General features: G+C 37.1%; 1 protein-coding gene across 2 annotated transcripts in view; it reads right to left on the reverse strand.

The window, feature by feature from the left end:
• The window catches only part of TMEM196 (transmembrane protein 196), a 69,422-nt gene extending 61,363 nt beyond the window's left edge, over positions 1 to 8,059 (reverse strand). Inside the window, exon 1 of one of the 2 annotated variants that reach the window (XM_040260629.1) lies at positions 7,756 to 8,059. In XM_040260629.1, coding sequence (XP_040116563.1) covers positions 7,756 to 7,902 — 147 coding nt within the window. In that variant the 5' untranslated portion in view covers positions 7,903 to 8,059. Of the gene's footprint in view, positions 1 to 7,737 lie in introns of both variants that reach the window. The other variant, XM_040260628.1, reaches the window with a different exon arrangement.
• Positions 8,060 to 12,943: the final 4,884 nt, after the last annotated feature.

The raw sequence follows: 12,943 nt of genomic DNA on the forward strand, positions 1-12,943 counted from the left end.
AGCTTGCATGGTTGATCAAGTGACTTTATCAGTCTCTTCTGGAAAACAAACAGTGATCAGGACTTGGCCTTTATGCCATCTTGCCTGGCTCACAGATTGAAGTTGGGAGCAAATAATGAGGTCAGGCCTCAGTGAATGACTTTTTCATTTCATGAAAATTTCCCATGTTTCACACAAATAAATTTTCTCTATTGATTATGAAATAAGACTGCCCTGGCTTTAAATACTAACTCAGCTGATTAAATAATGGTGTACCCTAGTTAAGTTCTTTTTCCTATATAAATTTTACAAAACAAAACATTGTTCATGAAGTTGTTAATATTAGAAATAAAATGTATATGAAAGCATATGGACCATAGTTAACTATTAATAAATCATGCCTAGTATTATTTCTACAGGACAAGTAGCTCAAGGCAACTTGTCCTCCACAGTAATATGCTTAACCACTAATTTTATTTCTGTCTTATTTTTCCCCAGTATTTAATAACAGATCATGAACTCATGGAAGTTTCAATTGCTTCTTGAGTTGCATTACTGCGAAAAATCATGGTCACTAAATAACATGAGGGTTAGTTATGTTTTAAAGGCTATTTGGGTAGTTCAGGCAAAACCATACAAATTTCCAGGTTATTGAGTATCTTTGTCAGAAGTGTTACTCTGCATTTTTATTCTGACTTTATAACAATAACTTCTATTGTATTACATATGTGTTTTGAGGACTTCATGGTACAAAAGTAGTTATCATATCCCCCCTGTTTGACTTGCCTAATTTAGATAACTGTCTAATGTATCTGATTATCAAATATTTTTATCATAGAGCTTCCACTACCCTCTCCACCTCCAACAGAAAAACAGACAGACACAAGTGTCTTACAATGGCAGCTGTTCTCCCATTCAGTTTTAAGCTGCATATCTACATGACTTTTCCAATGTAAATATTTTGGTATATTTTTGTAGTTGCTAATGTATAATGTATATCAGTTCAGTTCAGTTCAGTTGCTCAGTCGTGTCTGACTCTTTGTGACCCCATGAATGGCAGCACACCAGGCCTCCCTGTCCATCACCAACTCCAAGAGTTCACTCAGACTCACATCCATCGAGTCCATGATGCCATCCAGCCATCTCATCCTCGGTCGTCCCCTTCTCCTCCTGCCCCCAATCCCTCCCAGCATCAGAGTCTTTTCCAATGAGTCAACTCTTCGCATGAGGTGGCCAAAGTACTGGAGCTTCAGCTTCAGCATCATTCCTTCTAAAGAAATCCCAGGGCTGATCTCCTTCAGAATGGACTGGTTGGATCTCCTTGCAGTCCAAGGGACTCTCAAGAGTCTTCTCCAACACCACAGTTCAAAAGCATCAATTCTTCAGCGCTCAGCCTTCTTCACAATCCAACTCTCACATCCATACATGACCACTGGAAAAACTATAGCCTTGACTAGATGGATCTTAGTCGGCAAAGTAACGTCTCTGCTTTTGAATATGCTATCTAGGTTGGTCATAACTGTCTTCCAAGGAGTAAGTGTCTTTTAATTTAATGTATATAATAAGTCAAAAACTAACTAGATGCTATACATGAAAATGCGGGGTCTGTAGCTCAGTTGGTAAAGAATCTCCCTGTTATGTAGGAGACCAGGTTCAATCCCTGAGTCAGGAAGATCCCCTGGAGAAGAAAATGGCAACCCACTCCAGTATGCTTGCCTGGAAAGTCCTGTGGACAAGAGGAGCCTAGCAGGCTACAGTCCATGGGGTCACAAGAGTCAGACACAACTTAGTGACTAAACCAACCAACCAACAATACATGAAAAGAAAAACAAAAGCAAAAATGATGAGTCAAACTAGAGCTGGTTAAGGATGTTGGAGACATATTGAGAACCAGTGTATCACTAGTAGGTTAGAGGTCCTGGTTGTCATGGAGCTGAATAGGGCAGTAGAAGTAAGGAGCAGCTAATGTTCACTGTGCACTTACTTCTGGCCAGGCTCAGTATTGACAGCTTTATAAGCATTGCCTTAGCTTCCCAACAACTTCACAGTAACCCATATAATAGGTACTGTTATTTCTCTCCCTGACTTAGTGAAGAAGCATAAGTTATCCAGAGCCACAGTAATATAGAGTGAGATGTATGAATCCCATGTACCATTTACTACGAGTACAGTATACATACAGATTAGATCTGCATTCATGAGGAGGATTGCAAGGCTTTATACATCACAGAGCAAAGTAGTAGCATAACTTTTTTTTCTTCTTTCTCTTTTTCTGCTAGAAAGATGCTCAATGAGTCTCTCTATACTATTACCTATTTATTCTTCCATTGTCCATGTACTTCAACAACTCTGTGCTCAGTCATGTCCAACTCTTTGCAACCCTATGGACTGTAACCCGCCAGGCTCCTCTGTCCATGGTGTGTACACACACACCAAAATCTATTCTAGTTTTTACCGAATTTTAAAGACAGGCATTTCAGTTTGGATGGCTGGGTTATATCTCCCAACTACTAATATAATTAAGTATGCTCTGAGGGCTGAGTGAATATTCAGGAAGGTTAAATTGCTTAGCTATATTCAAAGCACATAATGTATGACCTGGCTAACAAATCAATATAGAGATCTAACTTGAACATTTTATGCAAAAACATCCAAATTAAAGATATGACTATGTCTAGATCATGTTTGTACGAAGCAAACTGTCAACAAATAGGTGATTGATGCCATTATTATCATTTTTTCCCTAATATGTCTATGGCAAATTCTTCAAGGCCACTTTTACCCTCGAATAAGGGCCAAAATCCTGAAACAGAATTTGACATGTGTTCTGGATAGAAATGTCAATGCATGACACTTACATATGGGTGAAATATTGACTAAAATAAACAAACAAAACTATTGTCAGATAATGACAAAATTCACTGTTTTCCTCCCATCATGTCATTATCAATCAACACCAGAAATAGGCATTTTACTTTTTTTTTTTGACAGAGTATGGTTCCTTGAATAATAACTACATATTCCAACTGTTTAGCTTGTCCTACTTATCTAATTGCCACTTATTTAATTGCCCTGATTCCAGTAGATAACAAGTAGCACTTGAGAATAAGAGTATGACTCAGATAAAGAAAATATTCTTTACCTGGGCTCTAGATAGCCATGAAGGGGCTTTATTATACCCAGAAACTTGATATAAAAATTACTCTGTATGTTCAAAAAATAATACGTATGCATGGAGAAATATCTGTGAGGTTATACACTAAATTTATAATGTTGGCTAATTTTGATGATGTGGTAGGGAAGAGAATTTCAGTTTTGACTTTTTTTAACCCTTTGCAACAGGAATTATAAATTACTTATATAATTTAAATTAATTTAAAAATTGGACATAAATGTACAGTTGTAGTTTTTTTCTGAGGATAGGGCACTGTTTTCATCTCATGATAAATAATATGAGTCCTTTATGTTATATATTCTAACTTTAGAAAAAATGATGCATTATCTAGCCAGAGACATACTAGCTTCAAATTTTGTACATTTGAAGTAACTGTTTGAGGGGTTTCTTTTACTTTGTCTTATTTTTTTTCCTTAAATGAACTGAATAGACTTAAATATTAGAAATAACATTTTGGAGCAACTATCATTTATATACAGCACTTCATTTCTTTTGCTCTGGTATGGATTAGGATGTACAGTAGGTGAATTTCAACACAATCTTACAGTTGGCTGAGTTGTTGCCATGGTGAATCAGGAATCCACAATCAGAAATCCACATACTAAGTATGTGACTTGACTAGGCTATAAATTTCATTAAAATATCAGATTTTTGAAGCAGATAAAGTTATGGTGTACAAATTAAGAATGCTCCAGAAGAAATAAAATCACTCAAACTTTATGATTTTGTTAATAAAATCGTGAATAGTTTAAAAGATTATTTTATATGTGGGGTAAAGGAGCTTAAGGAAAGTTCTTTTAGTACATCTATAGAATGAATATCAGATATACATGGATGGAATTTAGCATGGTATGTATAAAATAAAACTGTATCAGATGTTTTTCTGGACACCACCATTTGAATCTTTAGATTTCAAAAGGCCAATTTAGAGCAACAAAATAAAATTTCCTTGGATCTGTGTACCACTGAATATGATCCATTCACATTACAGATGATGTACTGGAGACTGAGAAAAATGATGATCCTACAGCCGCTTGGAGACACAGTCCTGTCTAACTCCCTGTCAATGTATCTTACACATCAGTTATATTTCACATGCCTATGTCTTCTCCAAAGCAGTTTATTCAATGGTTCATTTATTGTTATCTAGTAGTAATGTGTTATTTCATGTTTTCAATGAGGTATCTATATAAACTACAACAAAGAATCAAGAAGAGGCCAAAATCCTATAAGGCACTTATAGCTTTCTTTTGCTATGAAATTATAGTTTAAATTTTTTTTCCTTCTAATTCCCCACATCTTTTAGACTGGTCCCCAGTGCCATAACCATTTACCTTATTATGAAATAGTGACTGGAAATAATCTGTATAAACATCCATCTTATGGATTTTAAGCCCCTTTTCTTCGTAGTGTTTCATTTTCAAGCCACTTAAAATTTTGGCCCAGTCATTTTTACAATGATCCCAAAATATCCAACAATAATTTAAGTCCAAATAATCAAAATAGTTGCCTAAATTCTTAGTGCATTTGATCTAGATTAAAAGCTTATGATGTTGAGGTCCATATATAATAAGCAATCCCTTCATAGTACAGTTTTTATTTCTATTGGCTTCTAAAATTGAAAGCAAAATCTGGTAATAATGATATTTATGTATTGAAAAAAACTTCACAGCACCAATCAAAATACACTCTGCTTATGGATTATGACCTGAAAAGTTAATAATTATACAATCCCATCTAGTGTTTAGAAATAACATAAGATTGTTAATTCATATAATACCAAAGAGATGAGTAGTTATCAGTCTAGTTTTCTACTGCCTATTCCTGGGGTCTCTTTGGAAATTAAGAATTGTTATTATTATCATTTTATTAAAACTATGAGGAAATAACCTGAGTACACAGCCTCTCATGGTCTGGTCCCTACCATTCTCTCCACCCTTATCTATCCCTCACACACCTAAGCCTCAGAAAAAGATAAGAGCTTGTTCTTCCTGAAACACAACCCATCCTGTCCGTTTTTTGTTTTCAACCCTGCTGCCTAGAAGGTTTTCTTTCTCAGGCATTCACTGCCATTCTGTGCACCCAAAACTAGCTATGTGCATTTATTCAGTGCATACTACATATCATAGATTTTACTAAGAACATGATTTTACTTGTGCCGTCTAACAACCCTACTTGACAGAGTATAAGGAAACTTTGACTAGTCAACCAGATAGTAAATGGCTAAAAGCTGACCTGCAATCTACACCCAGGCAGACTCCAGATTTCATACTATGATACATTCCTTCCAAGTTTCAATAAACTTTAAAGATCAAGAGAAAAATAATACTTCTCCCAAGGTTATTTCTTCTCTCCCCTGTATCTGTAACTCCTTGAAGTCAAACTCTAATTTCTCACCACTGGTAAAGGAAGTGACATATCCATCTTACTTCCTCAGCTTGGCATTCTGATTCATCTTAATAGTCTTTGTGTTAAACAGTAAAATGCTTTGCATGCGGTAAGCCCTCTATAAATATTGGTTGCATGAATTCATCGTCAGAATTGTGATAATCCAGACTGTATTACAAATGACCTCTGAAAAATTATTTTAAAAATCAAGTTAGCAAGACTATAATTTGATAAACAATGGTCAAATTTAGACATTTGTTTCTTTGCAAATGTGATTTACTGAATTTATAAAAGTTACCAACTCTTTTGGCACTCAAATTTCAAATCGGTTCATTCAATCACATGGATTTATTTTTAAACTTTTTTTTACTGAATCAGACAACAGAATTTGAACCTATTATTTCAGAATCATAGGTGAATTTGGTTACTCTGCAAAGCAAAATGTTTAAAAAAGAAAGAATTATTTATGATAATGACTGTGCTTTACTATTTTGCTTTTCACTGAGCTGCTTCAAATTTTTTTTTGTACATACACATGTCAACTCATCTAGATAATTAGTAAATAGCCAAGAAAGAGAGAAAAAAAATTAAAAAAATTTTTTTCTTACATGACACCAAGCAAATGCAACCATCTTTTTATTCATGAAGGTAAACTGGATACTTAAATGCTATTTTGAGACAACCTACATTCACTTACTCAATTTTTGGAACTTCAGAGGGAAATTAATTTGAAGACTATTTAAGTGTTCTTCCTCACAAGCCACCAAAAGATCACATTTTCTCCCGCTTGATTTAAATGTTGACATTACATTTCATTTTGAAAACTGTCTGGTAGAAGTTTTTGAGTTTATTTATGTTTAATCAAATAATAATGCTAACTACAACTCTCAAAATAATCACTACTACATATAAGACGTAAAATAACTAGCTTTAAGATTTGCCTTTTATTTAGTCTTTCATACTTATATTTAAAATAATACAGCAAAAGGTAATTCTTTATGGTTGCTGGGACTTACTGAATTTAAAACAAGGATTCTTAGAAGAATCCAATGTTAGAACTGAATACCATTTTTCTTTTAATTTCTGCAATTTAAAAACATTCTCCTCACTTAGAAAAGTTAAAGTATAAAAACTAATTTTCTAAAGCATAATTATGCCGGTTTAAAGAATGCTAGAACTTCACTTAAAAATGAATTGCTTCAGAATTACTCTTGAACTCATACATTATCATTTTTTTCCTCAGACACCTAAAGCACAAATAACTAAGCCATGATTGTTAATTACACTAATTATCAGTGACAGAATAACATCTTATTAAATTATCTTACAAAGTAGAATCAAGCTAAAGATCCAGAAGGATATGGATACAAGAGCTATATAACTTAAAGGAGAAGAAAAACTGATTTTCACAAGTAGGTTCACACTAGGAATAGTGCTGAGTTATTTTATTGATCCTGGGTGGAAGGAATGGGTCTTTAAGGTTTTCCTGGAGATTCACCCACAGTAAATAAACTCGAAGCTCCCTGGGTCTGCCCTCTGACCTAAAGAAAATTATGACATTTTCTCTGACCATTAGTTACTCTTTAAGCTGAGTTATTCTTGAATCAGAATGTTGCTACATATCATTTGTTGTTTACCTTATTCCCTAGAACTTACGAAAGAGTTTTATAAAGGGAAAATTAAGAGCAGTGTTTTCTGGGATGAAATCCTCCTTTCATACATCATATTTCTCTTTGTGACATCTGTGTTGTCTTTAGTGTACTTTGGGCACTGTTACCGAGAAATAAATGCATAACTCTACCCTTGCTTATTGGTGGTGTAAGAAAATGATGTAACACTTTCATTTTGATTTTCCTTGTAAAAGTATGGAGGCTGAGCCTGCCCTTGACAGGTGTGACCCCCGCCCCCACTCCCCCAATCAGCCCCACTGGGCAAGCTTTTGCAGATTCAGCCAGTGGAAACTGCCCTCCCCCAACTTTAAACAAAGCCATTTAATTTGGTGTCAAGTCAAGGTAAGCAAAAAGAAATTACTAATAAGTAAAGGACAACATACAGAGGCATAGCCTGCGACATGAACCTACACCCAAGCCAGAGGAGATTCATGATTTTCAACCCCAGGGAGGGAGTGACTAACGCGCGCGCACACTGACCATCATCGTAAAGAGGTAAAGAGAGAGTGAAATGGCTCAACGTACACACACCCCGCTCCATACCGGGGACGAGTCTCCAAGCTGCGGCTTGTGCTCTCGGAGGGCCAGGCTGAAGCTGACCGCCCCCACTGCCACGCTGGACGCCCCCAGCCCTATCTCCAGCACGGAGAGCACCAGGAGGCTCCCAATAATCTGGCCGCTGGTGCACATCCTTCTTCGGTCATCATTCCTTCCAGGTCAGAGAGGGAAGCCGACCATCCACCTCTTCCTTCCACTCTCCTCCTTATCCCCTCTGCCCGCTACCAGACCCCAAAACTTTTCTTTCTTCACCAGAGAAGCATTATCCACAAGGACTGGATTTCCTGAACCGGAGACCGTCTTCCCTGACCGGGTCAGAAGCAGAGTTGCTCCACCCCTGGCACGTTCAGACAGGGATCATAGAAGGATTTTCCCGGTCGGTGGTCGGAGTCCAGGAGAGCACACTGGCAGAAAGGGCTTTCAATAAGGAGCCAGAAGCCTGGGGGAGCCAGGGAGCTGGGAGCCCTGCTCCGGAGTCGAGGCGCTGTCCAGAGTTCTGCCGCGTCCCAAGTCTCCGCAGGGAAATTCCGTTCTCTCCTCTGCTTCCGAGACCCTTTCAGGCTCCCTTTTCTTTCCCCGCAAGTACACGAGCTTTGCTTCCCCAGATCCTAAACGGGACTGCTCAGAGCATCTCTCCTCCTCTCGCTCGGTCTCCTTTCCTTTGTTTTCGTGGTAACACGAAGTGCTTCTACGAGTCCCTCGGTCCCCAGGCTGAGCGGGCGGATGATATTCAGCACCACGCTCCTCACAGTTGCTGTGTCGCCAGAAAAAGCGACCTTGTCTGATGGCCTTTTCCTGTCTGGATTTCTTCTCCCTCGTCGTCGTCCTCCTCTTTCTCTCCCCCTCTCTGGATCTGACTCTCTCTCATTGCAGTGACCTCATTGGGATTTAAGAGGTTGATGGAGGAGGGAAAAGCTTGATGTATTTGTGGGTGCAGGACCAATACTCTTGACTGACCCTTGCTCGGCCCCACTTGGGGACCCTTACCACAGAGATCCAAGCGATACCTTCCTTCGCACTCTCCCACCCACCCCCACCCCGCCCCGTTTGCTCCCTCCTGGGCTTCTGCCCAGATGGGAGGGGAGGTGATGCCTGCGTCAACACGGGGCTCATTCTGTGTGAAACTTTCTTTTGCGTGTACACAGGGTGATGTGGGAGCGCAGTGAGTGAAGAAAGGCACAGAGAGCACAGGGAATGGAGAAGGTACAGACTCCTAAATTCAACAGGACTTCCAAAGGACCTTCACGGAGGAACTCCCCTCTCAAGAAGAGTTACTCTCCAGGATGTTTTAAGGAGCTTCCATGACCTGTCATCCTCCCTGTTGAACATGGGGAAGATGCAGTTGGCTGGGGCCACACTTCTCCAGGGAAGTGGCCGTGGTTCCTCCTCAGCTGGCAGACCCTAGCTCTCCCTGGGCATGTTCTGGGTTGCATCACCAGATCACACGCCTGGGACCAGGTGTTCTCACTCAAATTCAAGAGATGTGTATTTAAGAACTAAATAGAAACAACATTGTTTTTTTTTAAGAAAACAAAAAGCTGCCTCACTGCACACTTTATGATAGTTGGCACTCATCAGAATCCTTAGAGCAAGGGCCAGCCATGGTTCAGGGATTTTGGGTTTGTAATCCGATGCACATAGGACTCTAGAAGTCCGGGAATCACCAAGTCTGGGCTCAGTTTCATGTCCCTGATTTGATTTCATGAAAAATCTCAAGGTATTCCATCAGGAAGATGCAAAGAGTGGGGAGTGGGGGATGATAAGTGTTTGTGGGTCATCTTTCTCAAAAACTGGTTTCTGGGGAATTTGGAAATGGAGTGAAGGAAAACAGAAGAAAAGAGGACTTAGAACACACTGCACAAGATCAGGGAATCTCTGAATGCATGTAGACTAGAGCAGTAGTTACCTCTGATTAGAAGCTTTTTCCTCTTTTGTTTTTTAAACCCCAGTGCTGAGAACATTAAAGTTGAGTGATATACAACCTATATAATAAGTGCCAGTTCTACATTTCTTAAATTTCAGAACTTGTTTCGTTGTTTACATTCAACTGTACAGTATAATTTACTTTCCTTATATTTATATTCCATATTTTTTTAAAAAATGGAATCTTCTTCCCTTAAAAAAAGCAAGGAAGGAAGAATTATAAAGTATTAGAAACTTAATAAGTCTTAAAGAGCCTTCAGTTATTGTGGTATTTGGAAAAGAACTCAAGTATTTTCAATACTTGGTGAGTTTACTTTCCACCCCTTAAAAGACTCAGTCCACTAACAACACTAACAATCATTCATATAGCTTTTTATTTTAGGGAAGAATAATTTACTTTATTTAAATCTTATAAAAGTCATTTAATGATCCAATTCATATGTAGAAATAATGGAACATCTAGGTTCTCTTACTTTTTGTGTATCTTTAGTCATTGCTTTTCTTTTTTCATTCTTTCCCATCAAAAAGAGAAATTTATAGTCATTGCTAAAATAGATAGGTTAAAGCAGCCATATAAAAAGAAGTGTAACTTACAGGAAGGGAAATTAATTTTTAGAGGTAGTGTTAGCAATGGATGAACTTCCCAGAGAGAAAGAAAGGGATGTTATGTATTATGATTGAATTTTCATCTTTGAATGTAATAGGTAGAAATGTGTTTTCTTATAACCCCAAAGCCTAATCATATGTTTGAATATAACCAATTTTTTGAAAGTCAAATATACATATATAACATCACTTATACATAGAATCTTTTTTTAAAAAGGGGTACAAATGAACTTATCTACAAAACAGAAATAGAGTCACAGATGTAGAAAACAAACATGCTTATCAGTAGGTAAGAGGGTAGATGGATAAATTGGAAAATTGGGATTGACATATACATACTACTCTATATAAAATAGATAACTAATAAGGATCTACTGTATAGCACAGGGAACTCAACTCAGTACTCTGTAATGGCCAATATGGGGAAACAATATAAAAAAGAGTGGATATATATATAGCTGATTCTCTTTGCTGTATACCCGAAACTGACACAACTGTAAATCAACTATATTCCAATAAAAATAAAGAAATAAATTAAATCCATCCTCACTTATATATGACTAACAAAAAGCCACCCCCAAATGGAAATATTTATAGAAATAAAATGAAAACAATCATCACCACAAATTACTGTTTTATATTTAAAAACATGAAGATCAATGTTATTAGAACTTTAAAAAAATCTTATATTACTTATTCTGGGAGACAAAATATATTTTGCATGTCCTTTTAAATGTTGGAAAGATCTCCACCTCCAAGTAAATGCAGGACCATTACATTTTGCTCTTATTTGTGGAAATCATAGCAAAAAAATAGGTTCAGTCAGCATCCTCTCTCAAAATTATTTATCAGGGAAAGAATTATAGGAAAAACAATAAATCTAGAGAAAAACAAACAGACAGAAAATACATTGGTATCCTAACACCAGTGGCTCTACAATTAGAGGTTTTAATTTTTCTTATGCTATGGTACAACAAAAAAGCTATTCATAAGGTCCATTGATACACATATGAAAGAAAGTGAAAGTGAAGTCGCTCAGTCTTGTCCGACTTTTTGCGACCCCATGGACTGTAGCCTACCAGGTTGCTCTGACCATGGGATTTTCCAGACAAGAATACTGGAGTGGGTTGCCATTTTCTTTTCCAGATCTCCCCAACCCAGGGATTGAACCCAGGTCTCCTGCATTGTAGGCAGATGCTTTACCATCTGAGCCACCAGAAACGTCTACATATATAGTATAGTATAGAATAGTATAGATACATATATAGTTAATTCAGTACTTATACTTCAATAGGAGCAATAGTACAAAAGCTCTCAAGTTTGCCACCTGCTGGCTCATATAGGACACAATGAATATGAATTGTGCAACTCAAAATAATTCTTATTAAATTTACTAGCTAATCAGGAAAAATCCTCCATAATTCCTTTCTTTAAGGACCTAAGTCTGCCAATAAGTATTTAAGTGTTCTGAGATGTTCACAGACCCATTTACCCAAATTAGATCTATCTGTCAGTTCAGTTGCTCAATCGTGTCCGACTCTTTGTGACCCCATGGACTGCAGTACTTCAGGCTTCCCTGTCCATCATCAACTCCCAGAGTTCACTCAAACTCATGTCCATTGAGTCAGTGATGTCACGCAACCATCTCATCCTCTGTCGTCCCCTTCTCCTCTTGCCTTCAATCTTTCCCAGCATCAGGGTCTCTTCCAGTGAGTCAGTTCTTTGCATCAGGTGGCCAGAGAATAGCAGTTTCAGTTTCAGCATCAGTCCTTGCAATGAATATTCAGGACTGATTTCCTCTAGGGTGGACTGGTTGGATCTCCTTGCGTCCAAGGGACTCTCAAATGTCTCCTCCAACACCACAGCTCAAAAGCATCAATTATTCGGCGCTCAGCTTTCTTTATAGTCCAACTCACATCCATACATGACTACTGGAAAAACCATACCTTTGACTAGATGGACCTTTGTTGGCAAAGTAATGTCTCTGCTTTTTAATAAGCTGTCTAGTTTTATAAATGTTAGATTTATAGAATTGTTTTATTAAATTATAGTTAACATACAACATTATATTAGATTCAGGCAGACTACATAGTGACTTGACATTTATCTACATTATGAATTGACTACCACAAGTCTAATAATCATCTTTCACCATACAAAATTATTATAATATTATTGACTATATTCCCTGTGCCATATATAAAAATTTTAATACATGGATAAAGGAAAATCCAGGAGCTGGGAAATAAATTCCACCTGTCTTAATATGGTCAAGTAAGTTGCTGAAATAATCAGTCTAGTCTTAATACAAGGTTAGTAAATGAAAAGGTCAAAATTTAAACTGATTAATTTTTAAAATTGGTTTAAAGTGTTCAAATTATTATAAATTTTTCAGTTTTGTGATCTAAAGTCACAAAAGTTACAAGATCTTTGATCTAAAGATTAAAGATCTAAAAACTATAGTTTGTACTACTGTGATCTTAGACCTGTACTGAATGACCAAAGCTGTACACACGATTAAGAAAAATAAAAAATAAAAAATCACAAAATTATTACAAACCATTTAGCAGTTCTTAAAGTGCTACAAGTCTATATAATATTTCAATACTCTAGTCAGTGTGGCTAAAAGTAATGGTACCTAAGA

This window comes from Oryx dammah, unplaced genomic scaffold (genome assembly GCF_014754425.2).
Source record: "Oryx dammah isolate SB20612 unplaced genomic scaffold, SCBI_Odam_1.1 HiC_scaffold_18, whole genome shotgun sequence".
Lineage (NCBI taxonomy): Eukaryota > Metazoa > Chordata > Mammalia > Artiodactyla > Bovidae > Oryx > Oryx dammah.